This window comes from Lepidochelys kempii, chromosome 13 (genome assembly GCF_965140285.1).
Source record: "Lepidochelys kempii isolate rLepKem1 chromosome 13, rLepKem1.hap1, whole genome shotgun sequence".
NCBI classification, from domain to species: Eukaryota; Metazoa; Chordata; order Testudines; family Cheloniidae; genus Lepidochelys; species Lepidochelys kempii.
The window spans coordinates 20,910,467-20,927,509 of NC_136392.1; the positions used below are offsets into that span (position 1 = coordinate 20,910,467).

The 17,043-nt window shown below is 43.3% G+C and overlaps 1 protein-coding gene across 5 annotated transcripts in view; it reads right to left on the reverse strand.

Annotated features, from left to right (window-relative positions):
* Positions 1–250: 250 nt before the first annotated feature.
* The window catches only part of RPN2 (ribophorin II), a 34,235-nt gene continuing 17,442 nt past the window's right edge, over positions 251–17,043 (reverse strand). For 3 of the 5 annotated variants that reach the window (XM_073309704.1, XM_073309701.1, XM_073309698.1), the window contains 7 exons: positions 14,827–14,918; positions 13,653–13,767; positions 12,693–12,887; positions 12,010–12,096; positions 11,264–11,359; positions 9,410–9,485; positions 251–610 (listed from right to left, as the gene is read on the reverse strand). In XM_073309704.1, coding sequence (XP_073165805.1) covers positions 426–610; positions 9,410–9,485; positions 11,264–11,359; positions 12,010–12,096; positions 12,693–12,887; positions 13,653–13,767; positions 14,827–14,918 — 846 coding nt within the window. In that variant the 3' untranslated portion in view covers positions 251–425. Of the gene's footprint in view, positions 611–3,306; positions 3,381–8,482; positions 8,613–9,409; positions 9,486–11,263; positions 11,360–12,009; positions 12,097–12,692; positions 12,888–13,652; positions 13,768–14,826; positions 14,919–17,043 lie in introns of all 5 variants that reach the window. The other 2 variants (XM_073309699.1, XM_073309700.2) reach the window with 2 other exon arrangements.

Sequence of the window (17,043 nt, forward strand, 5' to 3'; positions counted from 1 at the left end):
CACAGCCTTCCAGTGCAAGCAGCAGGACACTGGAATAGAATAGGGCGAGGCCAAGGACGAGGCCTGAAAGCAAGTGCCAGGCAAACTGCAGGAGCAGCAGCATGAAAAGATGCTTCACACAACATAATGCCTTGCCTAGAATAAAGACATTATGGGCTAAGCAAAGCTAGCGAAAACATGTTTCACTCTCAAACGGAACCCAATGTTACATCACAGCCTCTGAAGCAGCTGGGAATAAAACACTGAACCCTTCTTTCCTCTCATCATCCTCTTTATTCCACAAGGGGGGAAAATGTCAGAATTACAAAATTTGCATTGTCAGAATTTAAACACTTGGATTGGGGATGGGGGTGGGAGGGGGGGAGAGGGAGGGAAGAAAAGACATGGGCTTTGCTGATTTAATTCCAAAATTGCTCAAACAGCCACTAAAAACAAATGAGGGTAAACATTAAAAAAAGAAAAAAGTATAACCACAATTCTCTTGACTTCATAAAAAAAATTCTTTTCTGCCTTCCAACTTCTGGCCTTTGGACTGTTTCTTGGCCACTTTTCTGTATAGATTTGAGTTTTTTCCCTCCTATTTCATCCATTCTTCCGGTACTAATGTGTCCTGAAAGGAAAGAGAAATCCGAACAAAATTAACATTTTCAATGCAAGGTTGAAATTCCTTGCTCATTAAGTTTCCCATGCTCTTTTGAAGGAAGATATGGGATTTCTTTTTACATGGCAAAGATGTAATAAACTGTATCATAACATAGCAAGGCGGGGACAAACAGAAGGAACAGTGAAATGTCCAGAAAACGCAAAGGTGGATTACTGGCAAATGGCAGAGGTGACCAGCCTTGCAAAACAAAAACTGAATTAAAAAATGGTGGCTGAGTGCAAAGCTTTCAACAGGCTTTGCCCAATTCTTAAACTTACCAAGAAACTGCTGGTTTATGCAATTAGAATGAGTGGGTTTGGCTCTTAAAAGGAAGAATTAAAATGTCTTCTCCAAATTAACACCCACCTCCATGTGAACTGAAGAGTAAAGCCTGAGCCAAGAGAAATCTAACACATACATGACAAACCCATGTCCTGAGAAGGGACAAGACCCAAGGTGCTGCACACCTGCAGGATTCACTGACTTCAATTAGAGCTTTGGGTGCTCAGCACTTTTGCACGTACACCGAACTCTGTTACAGGAAAGTGCAAACTGATGCATTCTTGGAGTATCAGAGCAACCCTGGCTGTGGTTTTTGAGGGGCTGCATTTAGCTCTGGCTAAGGGAGAAGTGTTCAAAGGGGACACAGTGCCATTCCTTGCCTACTACACACTGGGGCACCAAGAATTTAATGTTACGAACATTCACCAGCCAGACAAACTGACACTAAGCTCACATATGGTCATCAAGCCAATACCTCTCTAGTTATATCCGCTTTTTTGTATGTGCAGTCCAAGGTTCAAAAGCACCCACGAGGGAGTGGAGAGGTTGTGATTGGGGTGTCTTGAAAGGGTCTGAAAAGGGACATGAGGCCAAATCTTCAATGTTGTGGACACTAAATGTACTCATGCACATATAACTGCCCTCACAAAGCACACTTGATACAGATCGGGCAATTACAAACGTAAACAGGAATTTGTACTCACAAGTAACAGTGCTTTGGTTTAAGGATACAGTGACCTGTGCCCATACTTTTGCATATAAAATTTAGTCCCCTCTTTGAAAATTTGAATCCTGGGTCCTAGTTATGTGTGCCTAGAGCACTGGGTAGGTACAACTGTATATACTTCAAAACAATCAAATAGAAGCTTGAGAGATCTTTCAACAGTGTATTCTGCAAGGGTTTCAATTCTATCAGATAAATGGTATTACAGTCTGATTCTCTCTCTTTTCTCACTCTCAGCCCGGAAAGAATGCACAGTGTAGGAGAAATGAAGGATATCACACAGGCACAGAAACAAGAGACACGCAGAAAGACCGGCAGCATGCTGGGCAGTCTGACCCCCACAGGACTATTGCATGGTAAATCCAACGTGGACATGGTAAATGAGAACCTTCCCCACTCCAAATTAACAGCAGAAATGAAGGGCTTTATACTGGGAAAGTGATGTGGGGGAGATCTGAAAATGATTTCATATACGGAAGGGACTGACCTCTGATGCAGAAAGCCAGGAAGGGATTTTCATAGTTTTTTGGGAGTTTTGTTTTTTAACTGTATCTCCTTCCTCAAGGATGGCCATGGCTGAAGAGGGGACAGCGGACATGGGGGCCAGGGCTCTGAGGTGGCATGGAACATTCTCTCTCGCAGGTGCCTGGCTGGCTGGCTTTGGCTCACATGCTCCAGGTCTAACTGCTCGCCATGTGGGGTCAGGAAGGAATTTGGGTTTTTTCTCCACCTTCCTCTGCAGTGTGGAGGGCAAGTCACTTGGAGGATTATCTGGCTGTATCTTATTTATTTTCCTACCATTACATAGGCCATGAGCACTGGTGCACCTTGGTCCTGCCTGTGGCACATAACAGTCTAGTCTCCTGTGGGCTGTAATGCTTTGGCCTAATTTGGGTTGCTGGGTTTAGTGTGTGGGTGCTGGGAGGTGTTGGTGGCCTGTGATATACAGGCAGTCAACTAGATGTAGCAGTCCCTTCTGGCCATAAACTCTATGATGCCACAGTGGGAGCCATCAAATCTAGTCTGATTTGATACTTGTATAAATCACGGCTTGGGTCACAAGTCAAAAGAGGTGGGTGGTCTGGCCTTGCTGCTACTGGATATCTGATTACCCACTCCTCAAAGCCACACCCAGTTCAGCCTGACTGGCAAGTCTCTGGTAAAGATGCCCAGGAATGAAATAGCAGAAACAGTGCAGGTCAGGACCAGGGAAATGACAGCTGTGTGAGAGAAGTTTGTACAGCGAATACTTTCACTACACTCACCTCTAGACGACATTCTCCATTCATTTAGAGGCATGATAACCCCGCCACGCCCCCCCCCCCCGGTTTCCATGGTTAATTTAGCTTTTGTTTCATTGTTGTATAGAATCCTTAGGCCCACAATAAAAAAAGCACGTGTGTTTGTATATGTATGTGTCACATAAACTTGGGAGAATGAAGGCTTCACACAGAAGTCATTTTCTCTTAATGCACGTAGATAACAGAACATTTAAAGACAGCTGTAATACACCCCCACCCCAGATTCAAAGCCGTACGTGACAGGTTGGAAAGTGGCTTCAGCTAAGATTTCTTTTGGCTGAGGAGCAAGCGAGCGATGAGAATGAAATGAAGCAGCCAGAATGCCTGGGAAAGGCAAATTCCAGAAGAGCCCTTACTTCTAGGAAGAGCAACCCCCTTTTACCGCAGTGTTCTATACTTTGCCAACCTACTGCTCTGTTCTGCAGCAATCCTGCCGAAAGGAAAGAGGGAAAAGATTCAGAGGACAGTGAGGAGGAGAGCAGCCCGGCTCCAGGAACTGGAGCAGATGAAAGAAAATGCAAAAAGTAAAACCAGGGCTTCCAATACCTTCAATAAAGACACAGGGGTGGGCCAAACATTACTGTTGCTACCTCTCCTGCACGGCCCACACCAGGAGAGTGGCTTTGACTCAAAGTCTGTGTCAGATAGCCTATGTCAGATACTCAGAGCAATGGCTAACAACAAGGGTTACACTGGGGTGGTAGTAAGCCAACAAAAGATGCATTTTAGCAGCTTATTCTCATATGAGAACCTGAAGAGAGGCCACCTCCACCGTTAGGTGGAAGTACTATTTTAAAGTTGGCATTTTGGTAAAAGCTCTTATTTGTCACAACCAATGAAACTATATGGCTCAACATGGAGAGGCTGTTGAGAGGGGTAGGGAGTAAGCCATCCCCCATTTATCTGCTAACAGAAGCCCTGGTAGAGCTGAAACAGTCAGATAAGCTTCAATGAATCTCCTTTCCCTGATTCTCAAGATTTCTTAATATAGACACCAACAATTTCTGGTTTTACTTTTACCATTTATATTTATCGTCTTAGCAAGATGCAAACTTCAGACTAACAACTGAAATACAGGAATGACAAAATACAGCTCCATCAGAAAAGAACTCTTGCTAGAGAACTCTATGCAAAGAAGGAGAGGGGAAATACCATATTGAGCATCCCGAGCATGGCTGGAAAATGCTGCTTTGAGAAGGGACTGAGCTCTGTTAATCTAGCTGATTATCTTTGCCCAGCTGCAGTATCTGAATACTGCTTATTTTTAAAGGCAATAAATCAGTATAAAGTTACTGAAAATACTATTTTTCTCTCAGGTTTTATGGTTCAGATTGCTTTGTAAAAAATGTGTAAACATGCATGTGCAAACTCCTTCCAGGGGACTATCAAGGGCAAGGTAAGAAAAAGAGAACAAGTTTGACTAAAAACATGTCAAGGGGTAAGCCCAGCAGCCAGGCATTGCACTAGCAAGACAGGGATCAAAGCCTGACTCTTTAAATTAGACTCAAAGTGACAGCACTTGAGTCTGGCAATTGAGGGGACCTGAGGCTCTGAGAAAGAAAATGGCTGAGATTCAGTCTGTAGTGATGCTGGGGTCAGGGAGCAACAACCTGAAGGCAGCCTAAGTGCATGTGTGTTTGCAAGATGACTTTGCAGTAGCGAGGTATGTATGAGAAGGATCTACGGATACTCTGATTAGAGGGCCAAGGATACATCTACAGGGTCAGGACAACTAACTAAGCTTTAGATTTATGTTCTTATAAAGGTTTGCTTCCACTAGGAAGGTTTGTGCAGATGGGTAAGCCACAGGGAAGAATGAAAGCAATTGTGCAGGCTAGGGACGGTCTTGCATAGGACATCAGGAATGTAGCTGGTTACATGCTCACATTTCCAACTTTCTTGGGAAGTGTGGTCTTTATAATAGTGGGGAAGGGAGGGAAATTCCACATGCACAGCAAGTTAGAACAGTGGTCTCATGGCTGATGACTTTTAAAGGCCAATCCAACAGGAGTCTTTCCAGTGGCTTTAATGGGAATTGAATCAACCCTATACCAGTACAGGAAGTCAAAGCAACATCCCCTTCACCACAAAAGCATTTACCCAGTAAGTGGAGCTGTGGAAGGTTGAAACTTCAGAGTACCCTTACAATGCAAGTTACTGTAAATGTTTGATGTAAAGCATCCACAGAGTTTAATACACCATGGAGTGAACACTCTTCAGAGCATGTGCTTTGTTGTAAGTACAGTTTTTCCAAGGAAAGCGTTATGGCCGAGACTTTCAAACCTGGATACCTCAGATCTCTAGGCTCCCAAGTCTGCATTTAGGCATCTAAATGAGCGGGCTGGCTCTCACAAGTGCTAAGCCACCAACAGCTTCAGTGAAATCCTTAGAATCATAGACGTATGGTGCCTAAAACAGTTCTCCAGCTGAGGTCTCACCAATGCTGAATAGAGCCATACAAATACTTCTTCCTGATAACACCATCCTGGCTACTATGGATGTAGAAGCCCTCTACACCAACATTCCACACAAAGATGGACTACAAGCCGTCAAGAACACTATCCCCGATAATGTCACGGCTAACCTGGTGGCTGAACTTTGTGACTTTGTCCTTACCCATAACTATTTCACATTTGGGGACAATGTATACCTTCAGATCAGCGGCACTGCTATGGGTACCCGCATGGCCCCACAGTATGCCAACATTTTTATGGCTGATTTAGAACAACGCTTCCTCAGCTCTCGTCCCCTAAAGCCCCTACTCTACTTGCGCTATATTGATGACATCTTCATCATCTGGACCCATGGAAAAGAAGCCCTTGAGGAATTCCACCATGATTTCAACAATTTCCATCCCACCACCAACCTCAGCCTGGTCCAGTCCACACAAGAGATCCACTTCCTGGACACTACAGTGCTAATAAACAATGGCCACATAAACACCACCCTATACCGTAAACCTACTGACCGCTATTCCTACCTGCATGCCTCCAGCTTTCACCCTGACCACACCACACGATCCATCGTCTACAGCCAAGCTCTGCGATACAACCGCATTTGCTCCAACCCCTCAGACAGAGACAAACACCTACAAGATCTCTGTCAAGCTTTCTTACAACTACAATACCCACCTGCAGAAGTAAAGAAACAGATTGATAGAGCCAGAAGAGTTTCCAGAAGTTACCTACTACAGGACAGGCCTAACAAAGAAAATAACAGAATGCCACTAGCCGTCACCTTCAGCCCCCAACTAAAACCCCTCCAACGCATTATTAAGGATCTACAACCTATCCTAAAGGATGACCCAACACTCTCACAAGTCTTGGGAGACAGGCCAGTCCTTGCCTACAGACAGCCCCGCAACCTGAAGCAAATACTCACCAACAACCACATACCACACAACAGAACCACTAACCCAGGAACTTATCCTTGCAACAAAGCCCGTTGCCAATTGTGCCCACATATCTATTCAGGGGACACCATCACAGGGCCTAATAACATCAGCCACACTATCAGAGGCTCGTTCACCTGCACATCCACCAATGTGATCTATGCCATCATGTGCCAGCAATGCCCCTCTGCCATGTACATTGGTCAAACTGGACAGTCTCTACGAAAAAGAATAAATGGACACAAATCAGATGTCAAGAATTATAACATTCATAAACCAGTCGGAGAACACTTCAATCTCTCTGGTCACGCAATCACAGACATGAAGGTCGCTATCTTAAAACAAAAAAACTTCAAATCCAGACTCCAGCGAGAAACTGCTGAATTGGAATTCATTTGCAAATTGGATACTATTAATTTAGGCTTAAATAGAGACTGGGAGTGGCTAAGTCATTATGCAAGGTAGCCTGTTTCCTCTTGTTTTTTCCTACCCCCCCCCCCCCCAGATGTTCTGGTTTAACTTGGATTTAAACCTGGAGAATGGTCAGTTTAGATGAGCTATTACCAGCAGGAGAGTGAGTTTGTGTGTGTATGGGGGCGGGGGGGATGTGAGAAAACCTTGATCTATGCAGGAAATAGCCCGACTTGATTATGTAAAGAGTTGTCACTTTGGATGGGCTAGCACCAGCAGGAGAGTGAATTTGTGTGGGGGGGTGGAGGGTGAGAAAACCTGGATTTGTGCTGGAAATGGCCCACCTGTTGATCACTTTAGATAAGCTATTACCAGCAGGACAGTGGGGTGGGAGGAGGTATTGTTTCATGATTTCTGTGTGTATATAAAGTCTGCTGCAGTTTCCACGGTAAACATCTGATGAAGTGAGCTGTAGCTCACGAAAGCTCATGCTCAAATAAATTGGTTAGTCTCTAAGGTGCCACAAGTACTCCTTTTCTTTTTACAAATACCTCCCGTGTCTTACATACGACTCTCCTGTTAATACAATCCAGAAAGATATTAGCCTTTTTTGCAACTGCATTACACTGTTGGCTCATATTCAATGTCATCCACTATAACCCCCAAATCCTTTTCTGCAGTACTACCGCCTAGCCAGTTATTCCTCATTTTGTAGTTGTACATCTGATTTTTCCTTCCTAAATGAAGTATTCTGCACTTGTTTTACTGAATTTCATCTCGTTGATTTCAGACCAATTCTCTAATTTGTCAAGGTCATTTTGAATTCTAATCCTGTCCTCCTAAGTGCTTGTGGCTTGGTGTCATTCACAAAATTTTCTACACATACTGTCCACTCCATTATCCAAGTGATTAATGAAAATATTGAATAGTACCAGACACGAGAGAGACCCACCATGTGGGGCCGCACTAGACGCGGCCTCCCAGTTTGACAGCGAACCTCTGATCACTACTCTGAGTAGTCTCTCAATTAGTTTTGTACCCACCTTATATTTCATCTACACCACACTTCCCTAGTTTGTGTATGAGAATGTCATGTGGGATTGTGTCAAAAGCAATACTAAAAATCAAGATATATCGCGTCTACTGCTCCCCCCATCCACCAGGCCGGTAACCCTGTCCAAGAAGGAAATTAGGTTGGTTTGGCATGATTTGTTCTGGACAAATCCATGCCGGCTATTCCTTATAACCCTACTATCCGCCATGCTTACTGCTGGCTGTTCTGCACTTCTGAGAAACAGCCCATTCATTTAGGTGCCTTAATTTAGGCCCCAAGTTGAAAAGTCTTGGCCTATGAGGAAAACCCATGTTCTGTCAATGCCAAAGGAAAAGCACAAACTCCATCTCAAAATTCAAAGTATTTGATCAATTCATTGAGCTGCTTTATAATCCACTCTCCTCAAAACCCTACAGCTGGTAATTCTCCAGTGACAGCCACCCCCACTGCAAGCAGCTAGACTACTTGCTATTTAGCACTCCATCAGGTGTTTGTGCTGAAAATGGCCAGTGGAACATGGCAGAGCTGCCCGCTTCTAAATATGACAGGAACTGGAAACTAGTAACTTGGTGCTCAGCACTAGATCATCTGCTGATGTCCAACATGGCCGTCTTCCTTCCCCTGGCTTTTTGGAAACCAGACCCTACACAGTTACAGCCACCTCCCTTCCTCTTACCTCTTTACTGCTTTCTGGGCCAACATTCTGTTGCCTGCCAGGAATGTGACACTGCCCAAGATGGCCAGGTACTTCAGAGTCTGGAACATGTTAAGTTGAGTCCAATAGACATACATGAGCCCCAACATGGCTATGAAGAGATAAGACAGGAAGTCTCATTTTAAAGCAAGACCCTAGTTAAAACTGCTCATGGCACTAGACTAGACAAATCACACACTGTGCTGCCACCCCTAAGCCTTGGATTCCAGTCTCTCCCTGGCACCTTGGCCCAGGAGAACCAGAGGGCCTCTGCAGTCAGTTCCATGGGAACAAGGGCCTTGTGCCATTGTGGGTGATGAAAGAGTAGCACTGGTGAGTTATGTCTAATTCTCTTCAAATGGAAGATTGGTGGATGCAATAAGAACATCTGAGTGTGTTAGAGGAGGAGGATCTTCCAGGGTTCTGTGAGGGACCAAAAAACAAATGAGAACTCGGAGCTCTCAGAGAAAACTAGGTCCCATCCATTCCTGACCAGGACAAGTTGGTCTACAGTGTGTGCGTGTGTGTATAAATAGACTCAGGAAGGAGTACAGGGAGATCCCATAGGCCTTCGTCCCCACTCCACTGCCACAAAAAAATTCCCCATCTACCAAAGGGTGAACACACAACAAAAATAGTGACCTCTGATATGAAGAGTGCTATTAAGTGTAGGTAAGTGGTGTGCAAGAGGAGCCCAGTATAATGACAGCTGTTATAAGCAGATGGACAAAACAAGTTTATCACCATATTAACAATTCTGAAAGGCAGAAAGAGGAAAACGAGAGAGAAATGTTATGCTATTAAGTCATTACAGTTAATAGGTTGTGAGTCCATTTATCATCAGAGTACTCATCTGTAAAGTCCATGTGGGAAGGAGGTCATACAAAGCAGAGAGCATCTGACACTTACCAGCATGTCCCAGGTGAAAGATAATGGTGCTGGGAGCAAAGCTGAAATTGGAGATGTTGGCACCAATCTTTATCCACTGAAAGAAAAAAATAAAACCCCAATCACAATGGCTTTATTAGACACCAGCTTTTATTTGTCATCAGTTAACCACAAAGTTCTTCAATATGCCTTTTAAACTGGAGTTACTTCAAATGCATCAATTAAAATGGCCAAGACTGCAAAACCAACATGTTTGTTACTGCTTGTCCACAGGAGGAAACAGCCTGGAGTAGTTGCTGTGGGAGAGCGACTACAGAACCGCTATTCCACAATAGCTCCCCACACCGCACTAACAGTGTCTTTGTGTGGTGTAGCTTTCATTCACACCTGAGTTTATTTCACAACAGCTTCCTCGTGTAGACAAGCCCTTAAACAGTGGTCAACCCAAGATACCATCTCGCTTCTGCCAAGCTGTTAAGGCAGAAGACACTGCTCCTAGTTGCGATAACAAATCTGTTTCTGATTTCATGAAAGCAGCCAGTCAGTTAGTATTTCTTTAAGAGTTAGATACCAGCTATCTTGGAGTCTGCAGGATCTCACAAGTATTTTGCTAAACAAAGCCTCCAAACCCATCCTTCTCTCAGAAAAATCTGATGTGCCTTGAATTCATATGAATAAAACTGGTAAAAGTGAACATGATGTTCTGTTACTGAACCCAGGATGAAACTAGCTACAGTTCTAGAAGAAATAAAAGGTTATGAATGACCATGTAATAATGTCAGTTTGAAGGGAGTAGAAGAGACGATGAAAAGGAGAATCATCGCTGAGGGGGCGTTGGGTAAGTCATCAACAAGTGCACCATGGATTCTGAAGGTAACTGGACACGGCTCTATCTGATTGCCCCCCAGCCTTCAGAAGAGGAGAGGTTGCATTTGGAACACACTATGAGGTAAGGGTGAGGGTTCAAAGAGGAGCCATATGTTTTTCCCACCAAATCAGGTATAATTTAACTTGATGAGCAGAGAGATTGTAAAGTATAGTAAGCAAGTTCTAAAGTGGTGTTTAATTGATGACAGGTGCTTGGCTGATGCTGTACATTTCAGCTCCAGCAATAGGGACTCAAATGCTGATTAGGTCCACAAGAGGGAATCAATCTGGTGGTCTCTCAGCCTCTTTTAGCATGTCCACATCACAAAAAATCACCATGCAGTTTGGTATGACTGTCTTTGTTCTAGAAGAATCTAAACCTGGAACAGCAGGGGCAACTGAGGTCAGAACTGAGAATGTCAGCAGAGCCACGTGGGAGAAGCTTAAACTGTACAATGCCTCATCCTAATCAGTGCTATTAGTTTTCTAACTGGAGCATAAACAATTTAGGGACAGGGAGTTAGAACTGACAAGCTAGTCCAACCCTTTGCACATAGATTGGGACCAGAGTAGCTCCATTAATTTGCTTGTAACATCCCATTTCCATAATGCCCTGCCTTGTTAACATCAGGCTCCTCCTAAGGACTGGAGAGAAGCTATATCTGTCAACAAGTAATGCTAGTGAGTGAGGCAAGAAAGCCTCTCACTTGATGCCTGGGAATCAAAACTGCACTTCTACCAAGGCCAAGGAACTTTATTACATTTTCTTTAACCTGTTCAGTGCCTTAAGATGATTTGCTGGGAGACCAGCATAGAATGAAACAGAACCAGAGAGTTATCTGAGTTAGAAGGGACCGCTAGAAAGTCATTGCTCTTCCCTCTGTATCAAAGCAAGACTGGATTACTCCTAACCAGAGAATAGGTAAGAGGTGTGGCTGAAGTTGTTTACTGTGCTAGTTTTGGGTTGTGGGCAGAAGAGAAATTCTATATGGAATCTATTCAACTTACCAGAATTAAGAGCAAAAACAGCGGGGAGAGGATCAAGGCTGTGAATGTGTTGGATACCACTGTAGGAGGCCTCTTTTCAGGTTCCCTGAACAGGTGCTGTAGAGAGAAGTCCTTTTAGAAGCACTTCACAAGAATAGCTTTCACCTCAACAGTTTCTGTCCTGGTCACAGGTCCCACACACTAATTTTGATTGGGGTGGCCCCTTTAAGTATCAAAGGCCCTCTCCATGTCTTTCTTGTGAAAGTGTCTCCCTCCTCCAAAACGTAATCCCTTGCTTTCTTGCGATGTCAATTTTCCCTTGTAGTCTGTAAAACAGGGAATCTCCTTCTACTCAGCATGCATCATGGATGCTACTCCATGAGCTGACCTGAAGGGAGAGTGTGTGAGAGAGAGAGAAAGATCGATCTTTAGGAGCTGGAAGCTTTCGTTGGTCTCCATTTGATGAAGCATAGAAAGTGTGATCTCTAACAAAACTATGTGTTCCCATTGCTCAGATCTGGATCTCCTCAATGATGGCACAATATTTTGTTGCCACACCACTGGGACACAGAGCTTATTTCTGCCTACTGATAAGTAATGCAAGCCCCTATCCACCAAGAAGTTATTTTTGTTTTCCTCCAATGGGCATCACTAACATGGTGACGATGCTCTCATATGGAAGGCTACGTTTTAAGACGGTCACTGATAAGGGTAAAAGTGAAACTGGGTATCAAAAATAGAATTCATTCCCATCTTTTGAGCTGTACCTGGATTTCTGGCTTGGGAATGAAAAGCTTCTTTGACTGGACTGTGGATGGAGTCTCTTCCTCTGGGAATTTGATAACAACATCAGCCTGAAATGGAATTGAACAAACTTACAAAGCCATGACCCTGGTGTATGATCTATAAAGACTATTACACCCCCCCTTCACACCCCCCCCCCGAGACAGATTCCCCAACATAATGAAAGCATTAAAGACGACTAAGAAATTCAGCCACACTACAACGAACAACTTACCACACAGACCTACTGAATTGCATTTTAAACTGACATTTCCTTTTCTGAACAGGGAAGGGAATGCCCTTCATTTAGCACTATACAGCTGGATATGTTCAAATCCCAGCTGGTACACACAAGTTACTTCCAGGGAAGGCTTGCCTCTGAGCCTATGCCCAGTCAGTACAAGACTGATCTCAGAGAGCCTGTTCCATGGCTGCTCAACCATGATACCCAGAACTGAAAAGTCATTCTAGTCTTGCTTTTGCACTGATTCAGTATGTATATATTATATTTTTTAAAACCAAGAGTCTACATATGCCATCAAAGGAAGCAAGATCAGCCACACAAAACTACAGCATTTGTCTCTTTATTCTTCTAGGCGTCTATTATTGCGTCTCGCTACACTGTCAGTGATCCCACAACCATGTCACTGCACAGTCGGCAACATACCACATTCCACAGGATTGGATTTTCCAGAGTGGCATCTCCAATTATCAAGTAAAGGGTGTAGGTACCAGAGGCAGAATCAAACTCTGTCTTTCTCTCAGCAGTGTCCAGTTCAAACTTGTACACATTCTTGCTGTCTGGTTCTGCGACAAACACCACCTCCTGCCCAGTCTTTGGGTTGTGAAGACGGACAAATGTCTGAGAAGGAAAGTGATAATGGCTTAATACTTAGAGAGAGATTTTCATCACAGGAAGAAATCTTGGTTTTGACACAAATGAGGCAGGCAAGTATTCATATTTTACAGATGGGGAAACTGAGGCACATGGTAGCAAGTGATTTGCCTAAAGTTAGTGACTCAGTGGCAGAGCTAGAAATAGAATTCACGAGTCCTGACTACTGGGCACCTTACTGAATCGCTTCAGCACAATCCTTCCCAATGTAGCCACACTCTAATACAGGAACCAGAGCAGTCCACAAAGTCTCTTGGGTGCCAGGCATTTCCTGCTGTGGCTGCAATTAGCTCTACGTGCAATGTTCTACGATCGACACATGCCTGGTCTATGGACCACAAGGTTGCTACATCGAATGCAACCCTTAGGCATCAGAGTTTCAGGGAACATTCTGTGTCCAAGGTAGAAATGCACTTTTACAGCACAGGATGAAACTTCCTCCTCTCTGTATTTGTTTCTCTAAATAAGCCATGAAGTAAAGCTTAGCAGAGGCTTATTTAAAATGAAACAAAATAAGAGAACTAGATTCACTCTGTTCAGATCCAATCTTATTTCCCTCCCTTTTGGGTGCACAAAGTATTTATCTACAATTTTCCTATCACAATTTGTTTCAAACACAGACAACAGGATGGTTTTCAAACCTAAGAAAGCTTTTCAAAGAGCAACTGCTGCCTAAGATGCCTCAAGAGGCAGCATCCAGATGACAGGATAACTACATAAATTCATTCTGACCTGGTGAGGGATGAGCTCAGCTCCACTGTTCACATCCACCAGCTGGAAGGACAAGGCAAAATTCTGATGGCTGTCAGCTGTGAATGATCCTTTGGCTTTGGCTGGATAAGCTACCCTAGGGAGGAGGCGGCGGAATAAAAAAATGATTAGAGATGGTTTTCCAACAGAGTGTTTGGAGTGACTGACATGCAAGTCGTCTGGCTAACAGTGTCATGATTTACTCATGGGGGACTTACTGCAGATTACTTGATAAAACAGACCATCAGTTCAGAGAATTAAAATGGATCTCTGTTCCATCACTACCCTCCCACAAAACTGAGGGGGGAAAAAGTAATGATTTAGCATGATTTATTTCTGCAAGCTATTTGTATAGTGTGTATTTTAAGGGGAAAAATATTGGATTTAAAGAAACCCCACAAAAAATGATTTACAGTTAGGGCTGTGCAAATAATGGATTTCTTGGTTTGCTGGCAGTTCAAAAAAACCAACAACCCTGAAAACTAAATTTCCAGAAAAGTGAAAAGTAAAAAAAAATTTGGTTTGGGTGAAACGAAACTATTTGTTTGACCAGAAACAAAATGTTTCGTTTGCATTTTAAAAATATAAAATTGAAGAAAAATTCAAAATGAAAATTTACCACCCCCAACTCAATGTTTTGGAAATGACAAAACAAGAGGTTTTAACTTCCAGAATTTTTTGGCTGAAACAATTTGGCAAAACATTTCAGAGTCGCCGAATCTGCATTTTTCCCTGAAAATAAAGTTTCAGCTGACAAGTTTCACCCAGCTCTATTTGCAGTAGCATGACCCTACACCACACATTCATCTCAGAGGTTCCTCTAGATGAAATCTGCCAATACCACGAGCACTTAAGCCATTATTTTAACTAGTTATATCTGCTAACTTGAGCATTGTCAATATGAAATAGCTGCATAGAAATAACTGAGGGCTTGTCTAGCTTCTGTCATCACTTTCTTCAGTTAAAAAAAGCCACTTCCCCCCAGTGAGCTCTCAAGGATTTGTGAGTTGAAAGGAGAAGGCACAGATACACTTCTGATGATGTTTAGAAACAAAAGACTACTTGAGCTTCCATAGCAGAAGATTAGGAGGTACTGAGCAGTGGCCTCAGCTCAATATTGTTATTTACCAGTGCATCTCACACACTATTGCCTTACCTTGTAGTTTTTGGTGCAATGCTTTGATCCTTATCCACAGTAGAAAGATCCACATTTGTAATGCCAACTTCTGTGGAGACCTTTACTTTCAACTGCAGCCAAGCATAATAGGGAAATTAACAGTACACGTACACAGACAGTTCATGCCAGCGTTTTCCTTTATAAGTCTAGAAATCCCCCTTACTCCCAGATGCTTAAGAGGTAATCAAAAACAGGTTTGAAATAGCCCCTTTGCCAGAATTTGGGGGTGGGGTAGAGAGGAAAGAAGGGCAGAAACAAATCTGACCAGGACTGATCATTCATTAAGAATATACTCCCATACCAACCCCTGCACTCATGCGCCAACAATCCAGACCTCACACTGAGATCAGTAAAGTACAGCTTGTCTATTATGGTCAGGTGGTTACTTGACCCTTTTTAGATAACAGTACCCCTCTTCAAAGGGCAGGATAGGAAGATGGTTCAGGCAACTAGATCCCACTATAAGTTTTTTAAAATTAATGGAAACTATGCATGTTACTCTGCTCGCAGTTTTTAAAATACATTTCTACCTTTCTCAGTTCCTATTAATATCTAGCCAACAAGTCTGACAGTAACCTGCTATACTTTTCTTGCCTTAGACCTCTGGTAGGTCTTTCTACACAATCTCCTACCACCAGGCAAAGCCAAAGGACTCAGAAATGCAACTGGCCTCTACTTCGATTTAGCAAATTCTCCTTTATGATTAAAGTCAAGTTATTATTTGTACTGCCGTGGTCCCAAGGAGCCCCAGTCACAGACCAGGACCCTGCTGTGCTAGGTGCTGTACAAATAGAACAGCCCCTGCCCCAAGAGTTGACAATCCAAGTAATCAAACAAATCAAGTGGGATTTACATCCAGCTTCCTCCCAATCATAAATAGTCACTACAGAGTAGAGCTTTTAATTAGCACATTTGTTCTCCTCACATAAGAATGGCCACACTGGGTCAGAGCTCTGGTCCATCTAGCCCAGTATCCTGTCTTCCAACAGTGGTCAATACAAAGTGCTTCAGAGGGAATGATCAGAACAGGCAGTCATTGAGTGATCCATCCCCTGTCGTCCAGTCCTAGCTCCTGGCAGTCACAGGCTAGGGACACTCAGAGTGTGGAGTTGCATCCCTGATCACATTGGCTAATAGCCATTGATGGACCTATCCTCCATGAACTTCTAGAATTCTTTTTTGAACCCTGTTATAATTTTGGCCTTCACATCATCTTATAAAAGCATTCCTTGGAGAGTTAAAAATCTGTTCATTGCCAAGATGATTTCCCAGCATGTACTACGGTTTGTTACTGTATGGTTGCTCATGAGCGCCAGACCCTGCTACACAAGCGAATTTTTTTACATAAAGAACTTTATTTGCACTGTTCGAAGTGAAAAAAAGATTGGCTCTGCCAATCTTGACTGTTTCTTTACAGCTGAGAATTAGAGATTTCAATAGGGATGTTACCCATAAGATTTCTCCTTGTTAGTGGATCCTGCCCCAAACTAGCCAGAGAACAGAACTTCATATAGGTTCTAGGACAGGAACAAAGGAAGTGAGAATCCGATCCACTTCTAGTTTTAAAGGCAACTGAGAGCACCTCAGTGCTATTCTGTAAAGTTCCCTTTACTGACTATTACACACAAGCCCATCTCACAAATATTTTAATGCCAGGAAATGCAGTCTTTCCACATGGAGTAATAACCCTGCAGTTTAGCTCATTACAGTCAAAAACTACTGTGCATTAGGGACAATTAATGGTAATGACAGCCTCCGAACACACAGCTCCCCCGCAGCCCTCCCTGCTAACAATGAGTCTTATTATTAGGAGACAATCACACAAAGCCATGGGCATTAATGCATTCCCCCTGGCGCCACATGCCTCTAGAGAGTTTAAGCGAGACCATCAATCCCTTCCTGACACTCTAAGTGCGATTATTACTACAATTACAATGCCAATTTGATATGCATGGCAGAGGCCAGCACTTGTAAATAAGTGTCCTCCTCCCTGCCATTCTGTGCCGACTGAACGGTAAGATTTTAAATGCTAATTTTTTCATTAGCAGCAACTGAGGGCAAAAAGTTAACCCCCCAGAATACACATCATCACTTGAGGAGAGTGACAATTGTTCCCAACTGTCACCACTGCAGTGACTTTGTGAATGGAACGTTCTCCCTGGAGCAAATCTGGAGAAAAAGTAGAATCCCAAACAT